Source organism: Caretta caretta, chromosome 2, assembly GCF_965140235.1.
Source record: "Caretta caretta isolate rCarCar2 chromosome 2, rCarCar1.hap1, whole genome shotgun sequence".
Classification (NCBI taxonomy): domain Eukaryota; kingdom Metazoa; phylum Chordata; order Testudines; family Cheloniidae; genus Caretta; species Caretta caretta.
Genome location: NC_134207.1, coordinates 22,574,226 through 22,596,185, shown reverse-complemented (window position 1 = coordinate 22,596,185; position 21,960 = coordinate 22,574,226). Strand labels below are relative to the sequence as shown.

At 44.5% G+C, this 21,960-nt stretch overlaps 2 protein-coding genes across 2 annotated transcripts in view; both read right to left on the bottom strand.

Annotated features, from left to right (window-relative positions):
- Positions 1–21,960, bottom strand: part of ANXA13 (annexin A13) — a 69,180-nt gene that overhangs the window by 14,691 nt on the left and 32,529 nt on the right. The window contains exon 2 of the mRNA XM_048841610.2: positions 4,786–4,861. Within this exon, the coding sequence (XP_048697567.1) occupies positions 4,786–4,861 (76 nt within the window). The remainder of the gene's footprint in view (positions 1–4,785; positions 4,862–21,960) is intronic.
- LOC125632824 (uncharacterized) lies at positions 9,318–11,616 on the bottom strand. Its single transcript, XM_048841625.2, has 2 exons — positions 10,491–11,616; positions 9,318–9,902 (listed from the first exon to the last, which is right to left on the bottom strand). The coding sequence occupies exons 1-2, from the start codon at positions 10,894–10,896 to the stop codon at positions 9,361–9,363; spliced, it is 948 nt and encodes a 315-aa protein (XP_048697582.2). The 5' UTR covers positions 10,897–11,616; the 3' UTR covers positions 9,318–9,360.

The window sequence follows — 21,960 nt, the reverse complement described above, 5'->3', positions numbered from 1 at the left end:
CGTCCAGCTTTTCTAAATAGTCCTGAACCACTTCTTTCTCCACAGAGGGCTGGTCACCTCCTCCCCATGCTGTGCTGCCCAGTGCAGTAGTCTGGGAGCTGACCTTGTTTGTGAAGACAGAGGCAAAAAAAGCATTGAGTAAATTAGCTTTTTCCACATCCTCTGTCACTAGGTTGCCTCCCTCATTCAGTAAGGGGCCCACCCTTTCCTTGACTTTCTTCTTCTTGCTAACATACCTGAAGAAACCCTTCTTGTTACTCTTAACATCTCTTGCTAGCTGCAACTCCAGGTGTGATTTGGCCTTCCTGATTTCACTCCTGCATGCCTGAGCAATATTTTTATGTTCTTCCATGTCATTTGTCCAATCTTCCACTTCTTGTCAGCTTCTTTTTTGTGTTTAAGATCAGAAAGGATTTCACTGTTAAGCCAAGCTGGTGCCTGCTATATTTACTATTCTTTCTACACATCGGGATGGTTTGTCCCTGTAACCCCAATAAGGATTGTTTAAAATACAGCCAACTCTCCTGGACTCCTTTCTGCCTCATGTTATTCTCCCAGGGGATCCTGCCCATCAGTTCTCTGAGGGAGTCAAAGTCTGCTTTTCTGAAGTCCAGGGTCTGTATTCTGCTGCCCTCCTTTCTTCCCTGTGTCAGGATCCTGAACTCGACCATCTCATGGTCACTTCCTCCCAGGTTCCCATCCACTTTTTCTTCCCCTACTAATTCTTCCCGGTTTGTGAGCAGCAGGTCAAGAAGAGCTCTGCCCCTAGTTGGTTCCTCCAGCACTTGCACCAGGAAATTGTCTCCTACACTTTCCAAAAACTTCCTGGATTGTTTGTGCACCGCTGTATTGCTCTCCCAGCAGATATCAGGGTGATTGAAGTCTCCCATGAGAACCAGGGCCTGCGATCTAGTAACTTCCGTGAGTTGCCGGAAGAAAGCCTCGTCCACCTCATCCCCCTGGTCCGGTGGTCTATAGCAGACTTCCACCACGACATCACCCTTGTTGCTCACACTTCTAAACTTAATCCAGAGACTCTCAGGTTTTTCTGCAGTTTCATACTTGAGCTCTGAGCAGTCATACTGCTCTCTTACATACAATGCAACTCCCCCACCTTTTCTGCCCTGCCTGTCCTTCCTGAACAGTTTATATCCATCCATGACAGTACTCCAGTCATGCGAGTTATCCCACCAAGTCTCTGTTATTCCAATCACATCATAATTCCTTGACTGTGCCAGGACTTCCAGTTCTCCCTGCTTGTTTCCCAGGCTTCTTGCATTTGTGTATAGGCACTTGAGATAACTCGCTGATCACCCCTCTTTCTCAGTATGAGGCAGGAGCTCTCCCTTCTCATGTGCTCCTGGTCATGCTTCCTCCCGGTATCCCACTTCCCCACTTACCTCAGGGCTTTGGTCTCCTTCCCCTGGTGAACATTGAAATGGAAGGCAGAAATCTGCCACGCCCATGCATCACCTCTGTGATGTATCCAGTTTGGGGAGCAATGCCCCCCATGCCCTCCCATCTCTACTCATGCAGGTGGGCAGGTGCTCCCCCACCCTCCTTAAATGGCGCCCCTGCCCCATCAGTTCTGTCCCTATCCTCCACCAATCCAGCCCTCACCTCATCCCAATTCTGTCCCACTCCCACCCAGCCCCCACCAGTTCTGCCTTCCCAGCTTCCCCACCTTACACCCCGCTCCCACTTCCCAGTTCAGCTCCTCCCCTCTCACATCTGCTTCTCCTGAGGTTCTTCCCACCTCCCAACCCTGGGGGGCTGCAGCAGGGTCCCTGCTCCCCCTACAGGCTCTTCCCCCCACCCCTAGCTGGCGGCTGCAGGAGGGAAGGGAAGGGGCAGAGGAGCCAATCCGGTGCTCATGGAAGGGCTGTGGGGAGGAGAGGGAGATCGAACTTTGATTGGTTGCTGTACCCATGGAGGAGGTGGGGCAGTGAGGCTGTCGGCCAATCAGAAGGTGTCTTCCTCCCACCTTCCTTCCCCCTACCCCGCCCCCACTCTGCATGTTGTTTTTCAAAAAATTCCACGGCACACCTGTTCGAGCCTGACGGCACACCAGTGTGCTGCGGCACACCGGTTGGGAAACACTGGTGTAAAGGATACCTCACAAGGTGTACTTTGTACAAAGATTATTACAATAGTGTGTAGGTGTGAATACAGCGATATATTCCATCACAATGGCCAAAGTTACACTTCAGGCCACCTATTGCCTAGCACAACGTGGATTCTGTAACTGAAATTCTTTAGGTGTGACTCCTTATATGGAAACTGGGCCACAGTGTAGTGTCCACGCTGACAATCCCCTGGCTCCAACTGTTAGTGTACAATGCTAGGGGCAGAGACAAGGAGAGGCAAACACAGTGCAAAGAGGTGATAACAGTGAAGTATTTCACTCCAGATGGGAATGAGGGGAGAGAGTTACAATGTGTGGTACAAGGAAAGAGCCAGCAATCCAATGTGTTGGTGGAAGAGACAAACAGCTGTGGGTCAGTGTCTGACAGCTAATTTCTCATTTACACTAGGCCCCTTTATACTGCCAGAGCGGCACAAAGAGGCCTAAGTGTCAGTGAGAATCCACCCGCCCATGTGTACTTGCTGTGCAGCCCATCTGTCAGAAAGATTTGCCTGTACCAATGACATTATCTTAGAGCAGCTAAAAAGATCTCCTGAGGCAGCTTGATGACAGGAATGACCTTAAAGATTTAACTCCACCATCCTGGATGTTAGCTCTAATGATAGGTTTCAGAGGAACAGCCGTGTTAGTCTGTATTCGCAAAAAGAAAAGGAGTACTTGTGGCACCTTAGAGACTAACCAATTTATTTGAGCATGAGCTTTCGTGAGCCACAGCTCACTTCATCTGATGAAGTGAGCTGTGGCTCACGAAAGCTCATGCTCAAATAAATTGGTTAGCTCTAATGATGTAACTGGAGAGGTATCATGCTGACTCCTTGTGTGCTACAATGTAGTGGACAATTTCCAGCCATGTGGCCTGCACGTTTAATGCACATGCGTAGTCTAAATATCAAGTGGGAAACCAAAATTCCTGGCCCTGAAGTACTTGAGAAAGCAAAATTGCTAAGTCTTATCACTGCTCTCAAACAAAGACATCTCCGTTGGCTTGGTTATCTGCACCGGAAGGGAAAATGGACACATTCCAAAAAATCTCCTGCATAGAGAACTTGCGGATGCTACAAGGCCACTGGGCCGACTTTGGCTCAGGTACAAAGATGTTTGCAAGAGGGTCTTGACAACTTTCAACATTGAAACTGCAACCTGGGAAGATGCAGCTAGCAACCGGACACCCTGGCGGGCTATGCTGCACCAGGGAGTCAAAGAGGCTGAAGAGAGATGGTTGATAGAGGGAGGAAAGCGAAAACTAAAGTGCAGCAAGCCTCGAGAGCTAGCAGTGCACTAGCTTCATCCTCTCTCCCTGCGCCTTATGCCTGCACTATTGTGGCAAGGACTGTCACTGGAGAATTGGACTTTTTAGCCCCTCGTGATGATGCAGCAAGACACCCATTAACTGAACTGCTTTTATGCTTACACCATTGTCTTTCAAGATGGATAGTTGCTACACATTAAATTAACTCCTTGTGTGATGCAATGTGGTGGACCATTTCAAGCCAGGTGGCCTGCATGTGTAATGCACATCCTAGGGTGTAGGTAAGTATGAACCGGATGGACCTAGATAAATGGCTTTAGGACACTAAGGGGATTCTTTGTCAGATTATACGTCAGGTGTGCTGAGAGCGCAGTGTATCACGCTGACCAATATTGTCTCATTGTTTGCTTCCCCATCTCTATCTACCTGTTGTCTCTTGTCGCATGCTTAGCATTGAACTCATTTCCATCTCAGCATGTAGACGCTGAATGCATATGTCAGTACAGGACAAGTCAGTATATCCCCGCTTTTCAGCTATCCCTTGTGGAAAATCTGAACACCAGGCCAGATCTGGGGATAGATGTTTTAGTGCTCGTTGCCACTGCAACCTGGAGGAGTGGGAGTGTGCTTTTAACGGGGCACTTCCTAGTGAAGCTGTTGTGGCTGCGGGGTTGGCCAGGCAAGAGCAGCCCCTAATATTCAGGTGTCCTAGGTAACTGCCTTTGTAGCCTCCCCCTAATGCCGGCTCTGAACAATGAGAGTTCACTATTCCTGTTATTGTTACTGACAGCTTGACAGATCAGTTGCAGTGAATAAATGCCATGTTCTTTCTGCTCCTTTGGGGTTAAGTCATGAAGTTAACACACCAGGAATAATGGGCACAGTGAAGATCCAATTCTGTGAGGTGCCAAGTGCCCTGAGCTCCTGTAGACTTCAGTGGAAGGGAGGGATGTTCAGCACCTTGTAGGAGGTGCTCAGGATCTTTCTGAGGATTGGACCCTTACTGTAATGAGGTGCGAACGCTTGTGGGGTAAATGTGTATTGATTAGCCAGTGATTTTACTCTTCATCAGTATTAGATCCACAAGCACCTTGGGGTGTAGTAATGATTCATATGTAGCTAATGACGATTAAGATTATTTCCCCCCAAGCTAATATAATATATCATACTGAGAGGGTATCTGTATCTATCTATGCACACACACAACAGTTGTGCTTTGGAGTTAATAAGTGGTGTTCGATATCTGACAGAAAACAAAGATTAACTCAAAACTGATCAAGCAATTGTTTTGCTGCAAGTGCGTGCTTGGACATACAACTTCTATAATGCAAAACTGTCCCATTGGTATCAACACAGATAAACAACATGTTAAAAACAATAGCATTCTTACCCATCCCTTTGCAAGCTTTCTGTAGTTTCTTGGCATCCCGTTCTGCATCAAAATCATGATGGCGCCGAATGGTTGGCTAGAAAAACAGAGGCAACAGTAAGTGGAAAATAATACTACAGGCTAGGTTGGGTCAGATTGCCATCTGATCTTTATTCACAAAGGTCCAAACTCTGATGTCCTTACTTAGTTTTCACTCACTCCTTACTCAGGAAAAACTCTTATTGACTGACTTAGGTGTGTTGATCTATGAGTAGACTCTGAAAACCTTACTCACATTGGTAAGCATTTACCCAAACAAATAGTTCCATTCAAGTCAAAGGAAATAAGTGATCACCAGCATGAGAGAGGGTTGCATCAACTAGCCTTGAGTGAGCACTTCAGGATTTGCCCCACTATAAAATGGCAAATAAATTCAGCCTTTCAAATACTAGTACTTTTATGGATAAGCTGATCTCCGACTGAAGTAAAACATGGGGGCTTGATCTTGTAACCATTGCTCATGCAGGCAGTCTTTTTCATGCAAGGAATGTTATTGATTTAAATGGCACTAGTCACGAGTAAAGAATACTTGAATGAGAAAGAGTTATAGCTTCAAGCTGTTAATTTGCTCTTTATGACAGTTAAAATGTAGCAGCTGATCAGTATCGCCCAACTGCAGCACCATCATCCAAATGACAATGGGTAAAATGTGCAAAAGCCCCTACATGACTTAGAAGCTGAAGTCCCATGGAAACTCAGTGTGATTTAGGGTATGTCTACACTACGGAATAAGGTCGAATTTATAGAAGTCGTTTTTTTAGAAATCGGTTTTATATATTCGAGTGTGTGTGTCCTCACAGAAAATGCTCTAAGTGCATTAAGTGCATTAACTCGGCGGAGCGCTTCCACAGTACCGAGGCTAGAGTCGACTTCCGGAGCGTTGCACTGTGGGTAGCTATCCCACAGTTCCCGCAGTCTCCGCTGCCCATTGGAATTCTGGGTTGAGATCCCAATGCCTGATGGGGCTAAAATATTGTCGCGGGTGGTTTGGGTACATATCGTCAGGCCCCCGTTCCCTCCCTCCCTCCCTCCGTGAAAGCAAGGGCAGACAATCGTTTCGCGCCTTTTTTCCTGAGTTACCTGTGCAGACGCCATACCATGGCAAGCATGGAGCCCACTCAGGTAACTGTCACCCTATGACTCCTGGGTGCTGGCAGACGCGGTACGGCATTGCTACACAGTAGCAGCAACCCCTTGCCTTGTGGCAGCAGACGGTACAGTACGACTGGTAGCCGTCATCATCATGTCCGAGGTGCTCCTGGCCACGTCGGCTGGGAGCGCCTGGGCAGACATGGGCGCAGGGACTAAATTTGGAGTGACTTGACCAGGTCATTCTCTTTAGTCCTGCAGTCAGTCCTATTGAACCGTCTTATGGTGAGCAGGCAGGCGATACGGATTGCTAGCAGTCGTACTGTACCATCTTCTGCCAGGCAGGCAAGAGATGAGGATTGCTAGCAGTCGTATTGTACCATCTTCTGCCAGGCAGGCAAGAGATGAGGATGGCTAGCAGTCGTACTGTACCATCTTCTGCCGAGCAGCCATGAGATGTGGATGGCATGCAGTCCTTCTGCACCGTCTGCTGCCAGCCAAAGATGGAAAAGATAGATGGAGTGGATCAAAACAAGAAATAGACCAGATTTTTTCTGTATTCATTTGCTTCCCCCCCTCCCCCGTCTAGGGGACTCATTCTTGTAGGTCACACTGCAGTCACTCACAGAGAAGGTGCAGCGAGGTAAATCTAGCCATGTATCAATCAGAGGCCAGGCTAACCTTCTTGTTCCAATAAGGACAATAACTTAGGTGCACCATTTCCTATTGGAACCCTCCGTGAAGTCCTGCCTGAAATACTCCTTGATGTAAAGACACCCCCTTTGTTGATTTTAGCTCCCTGAAGCCAACCCTGTAAGCCGTGTCCTCAGTTGCCCCTCCCTGCGTCAGAGCAATGGCAAACAATCGGGCATCTGAGAGTGCTGTCCAGAGCAGTCACAATGGAGCACTCTGATGGGGCTAAAACATTGTCGCGGGTGGTTCTGGGTACGTATCGTCAGGCCCCCATTCCCTCCCTCCCTCCGTGAAAGCAAGGGCAGACAATCATTTCGCGCCTTTTTTCCTGAGTTACCTGTGCAGACACCATACCACGGCAAGCATGGAGCCCGCTCAGGTAACCGTCACCCTATGTCTCCTGGGTGCTGGCAGACGCGGTACGGCTTTGCTACACAGTAGCAGCAACCCCTTGCCTTGTGGCAGCAGACGGTGCAGTACGACTGGTAGTCATCCTCGTCATGTCCGAGGTGCTCCTGGCCACGTCGGCTGGGAGCGCCTGGGCAGACATGGGCGCAGGGACTAAATTTGGAGTGACTTGACCAGGTCATTCTCTTTAGTCCTGCAGTCAGTCCTATTGAACCGTCTTATGGTGAGCAGGCAGGTAATACGGATTGCTAGCAGTCGTACTGTACCATCTTCTGCCAGGCAGGCAAGAGATGAGGATTGCTAGCAGTCGTACTGTACCATCTTCTGCCGAGCAGCCATGAGATGTGGATGGCATGCAGTCCTTCTGCACCGTCTGCTGCCAGCCAAAGATGGAAAAGATAGATGGAGTGGATCAAAACAAGAAATAGACCAGATTTGTTTTGTACTCATTTGCTTCCCCCCTCCCCTGTCTAGGGGACTCATTCTTCTAGGTCACACTGCAGTCACTCACAGAGAAGGTGCAGCGAGGTAAATCTAGCCATGTATCAATCAGAGGCCAGGCTAAGCTCCTTGTTCCAATAAGAACAATAACTTAGGTGCACCATTTCTTATTGGAACCCTCCGTGAAGTCCTGCCTGAAATACTCCTTGATGTAAAGACACCCCCTTTGTTGATTTTAGCTCCCTGAAGCCAACCCTGTAAGCCGTGTCGTCAGTCGCCCCTCCCTCCGTCAGAGCAACGGCAGACAATCGTTCCGCGCCTTTTTTCTGTGCGGACGCCATACCAAGGCAAGCATGGAGGCCGCTCAGCTCACTTTGGCAATTAGGAGCACATTAAACACCACACGCATTATCCAGCAGTATATGCAGCACCGGAGCCTGGCAAAGCGATACCGGGCAAGGAGGCGACGTCAGCGCGGTCCCGTGAGTGATCAGGACATGGACACAGATTTCTCTGAAAGCATGGGCCCTGCCAATGCATGCATCATGGTGCTAATGGGGCAGGTTCATGCTGTGGAATGCCGATTCTGGGCTCGGGAAACAAGCACAGACTGGTGGGACCGCATAGTGTTGCAGGTCTGGGACGATTCCCAGTGGCTGCGAAACTTTCGCATGCGTAAGGGCACTTTCATGGAACTTTGTGACTGGCTTTCCCCTGCCCTGAAGCGCATGAATACCAAGATGAGAGCAGCCCTCACAGTTGAGAAGCGAGTGGCGATAGCCCTGTGGAAGCTTGCAACGCCAGACAGCTACCGGTCAGTTGGGAATCAATTTGGAGTGAGCAAATCTACTGTGGGGGCTGCTGTGATGCAAGTAGCCCACGCAATCAAAGATCTCCTGATATCAAGGGTAGTGACCCTGGGAAATGCGCAGGTCAGAGTGGATGGCTTTGCTGCAATGGGATTCCCTAACTGTGGTGGGGCCATAGACGGAACCCATATCCCCATCTTGGCACCGGAGCACCAAGCCGCCGAGTACATAAACCGCAAGGGGTACTTTTCAATAGTGCTGCAAGCTCTGGTGGATCACAAGGGACGTTTCACCAACATCAACGTGGGATGGCCGGGAAAGGTACATGATGCTCACATCTTCAGGAACTCTGGTCTGTTTCAAAAGCTGCAGAAAGGGACTTTATTCCCAGACCAGAAAATAACTGTTGGGGATGTTGAAATGCCTATATGTATCCTTGGGGACCCAGCCTACCCCTTAATGCCATGGCTCATGAAGCCGTACACAGGCAGCCTGGACAGTAGTCAGGAGCTGTTCAACTACAGGCTGAGCAAGTGCAGAATGGTGGTAGAATGTGCATTTGGACGTTTAAAGGCGCGCTGGCGCAGTTTACTGACTCGCTTAGACCTCAGCGAAACCAATATTCCCACTGTTATTACTGCTTGCTGTGTGCTCCACAATATCTGTGAGAGTAAGGGGGAGACGTTTATGGCGGGGTGGGAGGTTGAGTCAAATCTCCTGGCTGCTGGTTACGTGCAGCCAGACACCAGGGCGGTTAGAAGAGCACAGGAGGGCGCGGTACGCATCAGAGAAGCTTTGAAAACCAGTTTCATGACTGGCCAGGTTACGGTGTGAAAGTTCTGTTTGTTTCTCCTTGATGAAACCCCCCGCCCCTTGGTTCACTCTACTTCCCTGTAAGCTAACCACCCGCCCCTCCTCCCGTCAATCACCGCTTGCAGAGGCAATAAAGTCATTGTTGCTTCACATTCATGCATTCTTTATTCATTCTTCACACAAATAGGGGGATGACTACCAAGGTAGCCCAGGAGGGGTGGTGGAGGAGGGAAGGAAAATGCCACACAGCACTTTAAGCACAGCACTTTAAAAGTTTACAACTTTAAAATTTATTGAATGACAGCCTTCTTTTTTTGGGGCAATCCTCTGTGGTGGGGTGGCTGGTTGGCCGGAGGCCCCCCCACCGCGTTCTTGGGCGTCTGGGTATGGAGGCTATGGAACTTGGGGAGGAGGGCGGTTGGTTACACAGGGGCTGTAGTGGCGGTCTGTGCTCCAGCTGCCTTTGCTGCAGCTCAACCATACACTGGAGCATACTGGTTTGGTTCTCCAGCAGCCTCAGCATTGAATCCTGCCTCCTCTCATCACGCTGCTGCCACATTTGAGCTTCAGCCCTCTCTTCAGCCCGCCACTTACTCTCTTCAGCCCGCCACTTACTCTCTTCAGCCCGCCACCTCTCCCCCCGGTCATTTTGTGCTTTCCTGCACTCTGACATTATTTGCCTCCACGCATTCGTCTGTGCTCTGTCAGTGTGGGAGGACAGCATGAGCTCGGAGAACATTTCATCGTGAGTGCGTTTTTTTTTCTTTCTAAGCTTCACTAGCCTCTGGGAAGGAGAAGATCCTGTGATCATTGAAACACATGCAGCTTGTGGAGAAAAAAAAAGGGACAGCGGTATTTAAAAAGACACATTTTATAAAACAGTGGCTACACTCTTTCAGGGTAATCCTTGCTGTTAACATTACATACATAGCACATGTGCTTTCGTTACAAGGTCGCATTTTGCCTCCCCCCACCGCGTGGCTACCCCCTCAACCCTCTCCCCTCCCTGTGGCTAACAGCGGGGAACATTTCTGTTTAGCCACAGGCAAACAGCCCAGCAGGAATGGGCTCCTCTGAGTGTCCCCTGAAGAAAAGCACTCTATTTCAACCAGGTGACCATGAATTATATCTCACTCTCCTGAGGATAACACAGAGAGATAAAGAACGGATGTTGTTTGAATGCCAGCAAACATACACTGCAATGCTTTGTTCTACAATGATTCCCGAGTACGTGTTACTGGCCTGGAGTGGTAAAGTGTCCTACCATTAAGGACACAATAAGGCTGCCCTCCCCAGAAACCTTTTGCAAAGGCTTTAGGAGTACATCTAGGAGAACCGCGAATGCCAGGGCAAAGTAATCCTTTCACATGCTTGCTTTTAAACCATGTATAGTATTTTAAAAGGTACACTCACCAGAGGTCCCTTCTCCGCCTGCTGGGTCCAGGAGGCAGCCTTGGGTGGGTTCGGGGGGTACTGGCTCCAGGTCCAGGGTGAGAAACAGTTCCTGGCTGTCGGGAAAACCGGTTTCTCCGCTTGCTTGCTGTGAGCTATCTACAACCTCATCATCATCATCATCTTCTTCGTCCCCAAAACCTGCTTCCATATTGCCTCCATCTCCATTGAAGGAGTCAAACAACACGGCTGGGGTAGTGGTGGCTGAACCCCCTAAAATGGCATGCAGCTCATCATAGAAGCGGCATGTTTGGGGCTCTGACCTGGAGCGGCCGTTCGCCTCTCTGGTTTTCTGGTAGGCTTGCCTCAGCTCCTTAAGTTTCACGCAGCACTGCTTCGGGTCCCTGTTATGACCTCTGTCCTTCATGCCCTGGGAGATTTTGACAAAGGTTTTGGTATTTCAAAAACTGGAACGGAGTTCTGATAGCACGGATTCCTCTCCCCAAACAGCGATCAGATCCCGTACCTCCTGTTCGGTCCATGCTGGAGCTCTTTTGTGATTCTGGGACTCCATCATGGTCACCTGTGCTGATGAGCTCTGCATGGTCACCTGCAGCTTGCCATGCTGGCCAAACAGGAAATGAGATTTAAAAGTTCGCTGTTCTTTTCCTGTCTACCTGGTCAGTGCATCTGAGTTGAGAGTGCTGTCCAGAGCGGTCACAATGGAGCACTCTGGGATAGCTCCCGGAGGCCAATACCATCGAATTGTGTCCACAGTACCCCAAATTCGAGCCGGCAACGTCGATTTAAGCGCTAATCCACTTGTCAGGGGTGGAGTAAGGAAATCGATTTTAAGAGCCCTTTAAGTCGAAATAAAGGGCTTCATTGTGTGGACGGGTGCAGGTTTACATCGATTTAACGCTGCTAAATTCGACCTAAAGTCCTAGTGTAGACCAGGGCTTAGACTCCTAAGTGCTTAAGTCACTTTTGAAAATGGGACATCAGCCCTAAGTCAAGTAGGTGCTTTTGAAAATTTTACCTGTTGTGTCTATTAGTGTGTTTAATAGATTATAGTCACTGTCACATTCTTGTCCAAGGATAGGTGTCATCTGCATTAAAATGAAAGGGCTGCAACTTTGTCTCCACCGATTACTTTGGTTGCTTTGGCACTCCTGTTGGTGCAAGAAGCATCTTTTATTGTTATTCTTTCTCAAAATGGTCATGCTTAAATATTGTTAGTTCTGATGAAAAGATTGGCAGTCCAGGATAATGAAGTGCTCTGTCCAAAGAACAGGTGGTCATAGCAGAATAAATCTCCCTACACTGCCTAGCCAATCAACCTGAATGCTTTACTAAAGGGATCAGCTCTGGCCATTCAGTCCTTCATGCCTCTAATGAGATCACCCAAAATAATTTCTGATTATTGTGACTTTGACATTGCTTATATTTTTGTAAAATTATCCTTATTTTCGGCTACCCTTATGAAAATAGGCATTTATAACACACTATAACAATGTAACATTTCTTTCTCTAAGTCTTCTTTCCTTGCTTTAGGATCACAAGGTAATAAGACTTTCACCACCAGACCATTATCCTAAATCTTGATTGTAAAGTTACATGTTGTTATACTGTATGAACAGATAGTAAATCAAGTCCAGTAACTAGGGAGTTTCTTGACCAAATCTTTGAATTATTGTAAAAATAGACCCATATATATATAAATATTTAATATTTTCAGTTGTGAGTTTTCATTTAAATTATTCCAATATAAAATTATATCAAGATCTGAAAGAAAATACAGTTATTGTAGCTGAACTGATGGTGTTGTATCCAAATATTTCTACTGTGAAAATACATGTTTGTTATTGCTTTGCTAGAATTACATACTACAGGCATAAGTATTTGAATATGTGCTTGAAAATACAAATTAAATGGCATCCCGTTTCTTCATTCCTGACAAACTGATGTGCAGCATCTAAGTTCTCTCCTTCCAGCTGGTGATTGGAATAATTCTGAGAATAGAATTCACCTTTGTTCTTTGTAACATCAGGTTGTACAGCGGCAACTTAATTAGACTGAGTAATGAGCATAGGTTAATGGAATAATGGCAGCTTACAATACAATGAAAGTCTGTTCTCAGTATTCCTCTCCATGACACAAAAGCTGTATGCGCAATGAATCAATTCATCTAAGCCATAATATACACACCGTATTGATGCAAGAAGAGTCATATAACTTGTTCGAGTTGTCCTCAGCAAGTAACAGATTCAATGTCCACCATGGCTTATGCAGAATTCAATAGGCCCCTCAGCTGGTCTTATGACTGAATGCTTTCTGTTGTTTGCCATACAGTGTTTATTCATCACTGTACTCTGTTCTCTATTCCATAAACTGTCTTGTGTTAAATACTTTCAGAAAGCATTTTGGGACCCAGATTGCATTAAAGATGCTATTACATAAAAATATTTTGCTGGTAGGGTGCCTTGAACCTTTCAATATGTTTTTGTAAAATGGTCACCGATACTTTCCACCAGCATTACCTCATTCTGGATGCCTCTTTTTAAAATGATCCAATAGACCATTAATACTGCATTTCCATAGTTAAATATTAAACTGTCCCAGAGCTACACACTTATGTAAATAAACTGGAGATAGACCAGATGTCTGCAGTGCACCCTTGAATTCCTCAGATTAAAACACAAGCCCTCTCTTTCAAACCAAGTTAGCATTTATATTTCTAGAGATTTTATATACTTATCTGTCAATTCTCTATGGACTGAATTCTGAGGTCTGTACTCAGATAAAATTCTCATTAACATCAGAGGTGCCCAGATATTACAGTGATGGATGTGATATTAGAACCTAGATAAACAAGACTGAGTAATGGCTTCATGATTTGGCCCAACTCCATGATATCAAGCTTAACACACAAATTTTATTCCAATTCCTTATTCTGTCTATAATTTAAAACTTGTCAGTATTATTAGAGTCTACCTTAAGCTAGATAAGACATTAATAATTATATCTTGCACTCATAGTACTCCTTTAATTCAGACAGGTCCCAATTTATAAACAACAGACCATATGCTCCGTACTCCATTATGCTGCGTGGAAGGGAGCAGTTTGTAGTACATAGATGATAAAGGAGAATGGAATAAACAGTGCTGACATTAAACTATCAAAATTATTATATTTAGAATTAACATCTATTGAGATGAATGAGGCAATTCAGACCTCTCAGAGCTATTGTTTCAGGCTTCCTGCAGACTCAGGCAGACATCATGTTATTTGTTACACTTCATATTTGCAAAGGATTTCTTTGCAACCATGAGGAGGAGCAATTTCTTTTAAAAAATCAACAAAGAAAGTTTTGATTTTGTAGCACAAAATGCAGCCATCAGGTAGAAGTACTAACTGTTTAATCAGTTGTTCTAATTCAGCCCCTGATCTTGCCTATCTTAAACTATCTATTTTGATTATAAGATCTTTGGGGCAAGGAATATGTTGTAGTCTATTTTTGCAAGGCTTTGTGTAAATGCAAGGCATTTTCTAAGTGATCAATAACAATTATTAATAAAATACCACTCATTGATCATAAATAAATTATTAAAGATATGTATTTGTTAGATGGTAATTAGGTTCGAGTTAATTCATCTGTTTATCTGATAGATTGTAATGCTTCTGTAAGATTTGTTTCAGTGTAGTATCCACTTCAGTCTGTGATATCAAGTTGGAATGTTATGGCCCTGATTAACCACTGCCCTGCACCTTGCAAAGTGAGGGAAAGGAGGGTGCAAAAAAAAAAAAAATGCTGCCAAGGCTTGGTCTACATTACAGACTTCTGCCGGTGTGTGAAAAGGTGTGATCTCTGACCGACATAGCTATGGTGGCAGAAGTCCCTAGTGTAGACACAGTTACACTGGCAAAGCTGAACTTTTACTTGAATAGCTCGTTTCACTTGTAGCATTAGCATACCAGTACAAAACCAATATAGTGGCTTATACACTAGGAAAGCTTTGTAGATAAGGTATACTGTCAAGGGAGAATGGCACAGTTATAGACTCACTTTGAACAGGTGTGACTACACAAGACATGTTGCAGTGAGGAATCAGGCCCCAAGTCTGAAAATTGTAAAGAATCTGGCTAGCACAGATAATAAAATGCTAATAAGAGACAAAAAAAAATAAAATAACATAAAAGGTAATAAAAGAAGAGGCCCCAGTTAGGATACTATTCATCTTGCTTATTCTTCCCAAGATATGATGTATCTGACTTGGCAGCATGCAATATCTGAGACACCAGCAGCTGCATGTCTCTCCTCAAAAGGGAATGTATAGAAATACTGTTATTCTACAAAAAGGCACCTATCACCCTGCAGTTGGGGGGTGTGACCACATGAAGAGAATAAAATGCCTCTGAAATTTTCAAAAATATCTAGGAAAAGCTGATCTCAATTCTCCAGTGTCCCTGAGCAAGGCTCCTAGGTATGGAGAGGTGGTTAGGGAGCCAGTCATGTCTCCCTGATTTTTAGTGGCTTGGCCACAGCTAAGTTAAAGGAAGAGGGGGGCACCTTTAACTTACAGTGCTGGTAGAAATCTTTCCACCAGAAAATAATTGGGCATAGCAGAGTCCTGCCCTGACACATCCCCTCCCTGCCCCAACATGTGGTGCAGCTCTGGCAAAGGAGGCAGGAGAGCTCTGCTGCATCTGGCTCAGTGTATCCAGAAGCCTGTGTCGATTGTACAGCTCACTCCTGATGGTGACCATTCCCTCCCATAAGCAGTCCCAAGGAAGGGTAACTGCTCCTCAACATCAGTGACGTGTGCATAATCTAGCCTAAAATGTTTGTTAGGAAAGAAAAACCTTCCAGTGCCTAGAATTCAATAAACCATGAACCACTGTCAGGGCTCCTATAATCATTTGTTCAAGCTGTGTTCTCATTTACAATTCAAAAGAGTTACTTCAAGTGGTTTCACATTTACTTCCATGTAACTGAGGACAGAATATGATCAGTCAGCTCAAGAAATGATGCTAGTGGTTCATGGTTTATTGAGCTCTATGGGCTGATTCTCCACTGCCTCATACCTTTTTGGAGTCATTTTCACCTGGGAAAGAGAGAGGAAAGTGGTTGTAAAATGGTACTATTCTGATTTGTCGTGGTTTTGTTCCCTCTTTTCACTTATATTGTAAATGTCTACACAAGGTACAAGGCAGTTGAGAATCTGGCCTAACATGACTACAGTAAAACAGATGACATAGCTAGCTAGATTTTATTTTTAATTGACAGCTGTGTCATTTCATCTTTCAACAGACTTTAGGCATGTAGCTTGTTAATATATCTTGACTGCTAATACATTATGTCCAGGTCTTGAGGAGTTTATAACTCATCTCTACAAACTACAACCCATTGTGTGCAGAATAGCACTAGTAGTTAGTCAATTTGTAGCTCAAATGACTAAAATAATATTATAAATGGAATGAGTCCCATGCATTTATCAACCCAGTTTATGAATGAATAAATGAATAAAGATATTTCCTGTGAGAGAGAAATTTCATGGAGAGCTGACACAACATGAGTTTGCTAATGGTGGTCAGAATATGTTTTTTTTTTCCTGTACCAATTCCATGGATGTAGAAATCTTTTGATTCTCAGTTCTCATTGCACTGCGACCCCCTTCTGAGAACAAAAATTCTGACACGACTCCGGGACAAGGGAGCTGAAGCCCAAGCCCCAACTTCAGCTCCAGGCAGGGAGGGGGGTTGGGCTTTTGTTTCAGTCCCAGTTGTGGGGGCTTGGGCGTCGGCTTCAGCTCCAGGTCCCAGCAAGTCTAATGCTAGCCCTGGTGCCCCTTTAAAATGGGCTTGTGACCCACTTTGGGGTACTGACCCACAGTTTGAGAACCGCTGGCCACTGCACTAAAACTTTAATCTTTAAATCACAGTAAAGCATTAATTAATTAATCCTGGGAACACCCTTTGAGTGACAAATCATCAGATGGGAAATCTGAGACAGAGGTTAAGTGAACTGCCCAGGCCAACAACTGAGACAGCTACAAAGCTGGGAATGGAATTCAAGAGTTCCTGGCTCCAAGTGCCATGCATGCACACTGACAAGACATTCCTCTTCTGCATGGTAGTCCTCCTAAAGTCTTATTGCTTCCTGTACTCTTGATATAACAGATAGGTATTCCTAACCCCATGGAAACAACACATCAGCCCAGTAGCTAGTACTAATGAAATCTTCACAATGCTCCCTAACCTAAAGTGACTGAAGTCTGAAGATGAGTCACTTGGGTCACTGTGGCTCTGACACAACTCATGACTTTGCACACATTCATTTAAAACAACCTGGGCAGAGTCACTGCTTAATTTATGACATTTTTATGGTTATTACTACATTAGATAATCACTTCCTGCACTGTTGTAGTTTTGTTGGGGCAATAATACTTTGTTGACAGTGTGAGAACATAGCAAGAGTATCAGATCATCAGATTACAGGCATGCTTTCCAATGAAACAATGCTGGGAATTTTTTTCACGTTGTTCTAAGTGGCCCAGGACATTACAACTATTAGTGAGTTTTGGGGAAATAATTACAACATGGATTGTGTCTGACCTGGTTACAGAATGGTTAAAATTTGTGGTGTGGATGGGACATAATCATGTCATCCTAACTGGACTATGCCTTGGACTGGCCAGTTTCACCTTTGAACTTTAGTCTGGTGAGGCCCTATCCACACTACAAATAAGAATAGTTTATATGAAGCACATTTATGTTCTCAATTACTAAACTGATTCTCAGTAATCTGAAAAGTTGGGTTACCTCTGAGTGTACTTAGCAAAAATGTCAGGTATCCAAGTATGAAATCTGCCATAAATGTAGGAAACAGAATGCAATAAACAAGTGAAACCACATAAGATTCCTGGTTGTCCTTCATCCAAGGTTGGCACAGATCTTTTTGAATTGAATGGGATAGATGACCTCATATTAGTGGTCGAAACTGAGCTGTTGCACAATACATCAAGTAACAATTTACTAACACATTGTAAAGCAATTTGCTTGCCAGGGGATTTCAGATGAGTCGATAACAGATAATGACCCACAATACTCAGTGAATCATTTTAGGTATTCTCTTTGATCTTTCAAATCAAATCAATTCAAGCATGTATGTCGAATCTTACAGTGCCAAACCAAATGGGTTGGCAGAAAAGAATTGAATAAAAAATAAAAGCCCTGGCAGATTCAAGGGAGCTATACTTAGCATAGTTAATATTGCAACACACTTCACTTGTGTAGACACTTATGGCAGAGACCCAAATTTGGGACCAAAATCTAACAAGTTTCTTGAGCTAATGACAATAGCTTTGAAGTACTTACAAAAGAACTATAGATCGGGAAACTAGAACAGAAGAAACACAACCAAAAAAAAGGGACCCCTAATGCAAAAGAGAGGGAGAGAGTTAGATTTCCAACAAAAAGTACCTTGCAACATATCAAAATAACAACTATTTTTATCCATCCATACCTTCAAGTTTAGCGAGGTCCCACAAGCTAAACAGAAGACAAGGGAATAGCAATATCTAGAATGCTAATGACAATGATCATGCACTGACAGAAATAACACACACCCACTCAGTCATTGACAGTGTACAGCACCAGGAGCAGCAAACTCAGGCCACTGCAGAAGGACTTTTTGAGAACCAGTGCCCATGTGATGAGAAAGCCGCTGGGGTTTGGAGATCATATCTATTGGCAGATGTTTAATAAGAGTTGGAATAATCCTATCACATATTAGAGGGGCTCAGGTGTTTCACCCTGACCTTCACCCTTGACAGCTCCTTTTGAGTGCTTTATTAATTGACTGCCTTACTTTTTGATTGGTTTTGGTTGATTATATTTTATTTGCATTTCACTTTAGGGAAATAAAAAAGGAATATGTAACTGTAACCACTCAAATCAGTCTATACTGACCCCGGCCATCTGATGGAAGTATTACCTTTTATAAACCTGATCCATTAATGTGAATGATGTTAGTCTTTTACCAGTAGTCTTATGTGTCACATACATTTGATCATTATTATTATCTGCTGGGCTACTGCTGCCTTTCATTGCCCCGTGGACTGTTGGGATATACCTGACCCATTTAGCAACAGAGCAGATATATGCATGTTCAACTGGAATACATGAAAGTAGTTAGAGAATAGAGATCAAATAAAAGCCTGTTACAATTGTTGGGCCAATTCCAGTCTCAGTTTCAGAGGTACAACTCTGGTTGAAGTCAAGGGGGCTGAGTCAACAGTCTACGACAGGGAACAAAAGGCTAGTGTTTAATAGAATTCTAAGCAAACAATTTCACTAACAATACAAATCAGTCTTTATGGCTTAAAAAAAAAAGAGCTGTCATTTTCATAAAATTAAGCACAGGTAAAAAAAAAAACAACAAAAACTATGAGACCACCTCAGAAATCCTGGAAATTAGTATTTATATTCACAAATTTGCAGTATGTTTCATGGTAGCCCATCTGTCAGTTTGAGGATCCAGAGTCCTTCACACATGTCCCAGTTCCAGACAATGAACCAGTTCTCTTACTAATCAGCAATCCTGGATATTTGCAGGGTTTCCTTTTCTCTGTCCATAACCACATAATATATTATTATATAATATACTTGTTAATACTGTAACAACTAGGAATTAGGTGCTAATCTAATTAGTAAAGTTGTGTATAATACATTGTGCTCTCAGAAGACAACCTTTAGCAAATCAATGCCCACATAATTAATTATTAATTGTTGCATACATACATGGGATTAATTATTCACTGTAACAGAAGCTTCTAATGAGCTGTAATGTAACTGAAACAGTACTGAATAGAGGAGGCATTGTGTTACATCTTGAATTCTTAATATCCCATAATGTCACATGGGAAGTGCTAACACTCTGTGTTATCAAGATGAACTTTAAAGCTTTGTCTAGAAGGGATGGTTTGAATTATCAATAGCATAACTGATGTGACTCATACTTCCATGCAGATTCTTGAGTTAAGAGTAAAATGCAAAATTATACTGTTCTCTCTTAAGTCTGGCACATTTTAAAATACAGGCTGAAAATATTATACCATGTCCTCCTAGCCTTATCAGGAAGCTCATCTGTTAGCCCAGAACTAACGTAGGGTTCACTTCCCTGTAACCTAAGTTGTGTTAAACCTGCATTTACTTTAGCTTGGGCCCTTTGAACCATGGCAGTCATTGCACTATATTTAAAGTCATAAATCAAATGGGATAGTCCTTTCATTTTTAAAATATCTGAATAGAAAATGTATCCCATTGCTTCTTACAATGTACGTGTGATTGGAAAGAACAGAGATGGATGACACATTGCCTACAGTTTTGTGACATTTGGAGGGGTAGTAGGTGAAGTCAGAAAGTGCTTGGGCTCCAGAACATTAACCAGCAGGGGCAGAAAACAGTGGGAGCCTACTTGATTACCTTCATGGGGAGAAAATACAAGGTCGTAAAGGTCTCTTGGATCTAGTGGAGAAAGGCAGAATAAGAACTAGTGGCTGGAAGTTAAAGCCAAACAAACAATGAAAGGCAGCAGGAGCACAGCAGATAATAATAATGATCCTTGGCGCCTTCATGCAACTTGCAGCCCTGATTTAACTCTCCCACTCACCAAAAGGGTCGTTCACTTGACTTGGTCTTCACAAGCACTACCCTCTGCAATATCTCTTTTGCTGGGTTCCCCTCTCCAACTATCACCTGGTCACTTTCAGCATCCACCATTAGCAAACTCCTCTCCAACCCCATGCCCTGTTGTTCAGCCTTTCCATGACTTTCGGTCCATCAGCGCTGATGACTTCTTGTCTGCTCTCAGTCCCCTCCTCCTGGCCCTTTCTTCCCTTTCTTCCATGGTTGTTGATTCTCTGCATGTTTCACTCTCCTCCACCCTTGACTCTTTTGCCCCTCTCTCCCAGATCCACTCTCCCAATCCCCAGGTTTCATTCATCCCCAACAACCTCTTCCTTTGTTCCTGCTCTCATGCAACAGAGTATCTGTGGTGGAAATCCCATGACCAGGCTGACTTCCTCTACTACAGATTCATTCTCTCCCCCTTCAACTCTATCATCTTCCTAGTTAAACAACTCTACATCTCCAACTTAGTTGAATCACATGTCTGCAATCTCAGGTACCTTTTCATCCCATTGATTCACTCCTCAAACACCTCCTGCCTCCATGTCTCTCTCTACACACAGGCTCTTTCCTTTGTCTTTAAAAGAAAATTGACAAAATATGACATATCTTTCCCCCTCCCCTCAGCTTGTCCTCTCTTCTTCTCCTACAATTCCCTCCTCCCTCTCCCCATCCCACATACAAAAGCTTCCCATCTGCTTTCCTCCTCTAACCACTTCACTTGCCCCAGTGATCCCATCCCATTCCGTCACCTGATCTACCTTGTGATGGAGAGTTTCAAAGCATGGTGTTTTTGTTCATCTTTGTGATGTGGCTGAGAAACACGCAATACTGCTTTTGAATATAGTGAGCAACTGAAGGAAGGCCAGATCATGACATTACACACAAAGTCAAACCACTTTATGCTCAGGATTTGACACCGACAGTGCATAAGGAATGTTTCTAGTTGTTCCAAGTCTGTCTGTAAGAGTGTCTAGGTTTTGCACTCATAGAAATACAGGTAGTACACAGGCTTGATAGATCTGGAATTTTGTCTCATCACAAAGATGTCGCATCCATAAGCAAGACATGGAGTTCATTCAGGAAGTGGCAAGACCTATTCATCGAAGAACATCCAGTTTTCTGTGACAATTTGAACTCTGCTTGCAGCCTAGGTAGATGAATGCATTAACACTCTCCATGGTACTAAGCCCTACCTGCATTGGGGGTTCTGATGCTCCAGTTTTGAGATTCTGGACTTTGATGTTCTGCCATGAGATGTTTTATCCCATATTGAGGGTAGCATCTTGGAGACCTGAGAGAGCAAGGGCTGAAATTCTCCAACTTCTCCACAAACAAGGCAGTGTTGTTGGTGTTATCTTAGTCAGTGAACACTTCATGACCCACCTTGATTGTGATGTATAGAAGAGCAAGTCCTTATATCCATTTGATAGCTCAACAGAATAATGCAAGGTGAGAATGCATCCCTGATGCACACCTCAGGTTGAAGAAATGAGTCGAAAGCTATGAACCAATGTGCACTCTTGCACCAGTACGGTGGGAAGGTCATGGAAAAGTTTTAGCAGATCGTTTGGAACACCAACACCTTTCAATGTGAGCCAAAGTGCTGACCTGTTGACCATATCAAAAGCTGCTTTGAGATACAGTAATATGTGCCACATGAAGCGGGCAATTAAATTCTCAGTGCAGCTCAACCAGAAGCTGGAGGGTAAGGACAGTGTCCATTACTGACTGCCTAACAGTGAAACTTGATTGCTGTGGACAATGATGTCTGTCGAGAAGCAGCTGCATCATACCGAGT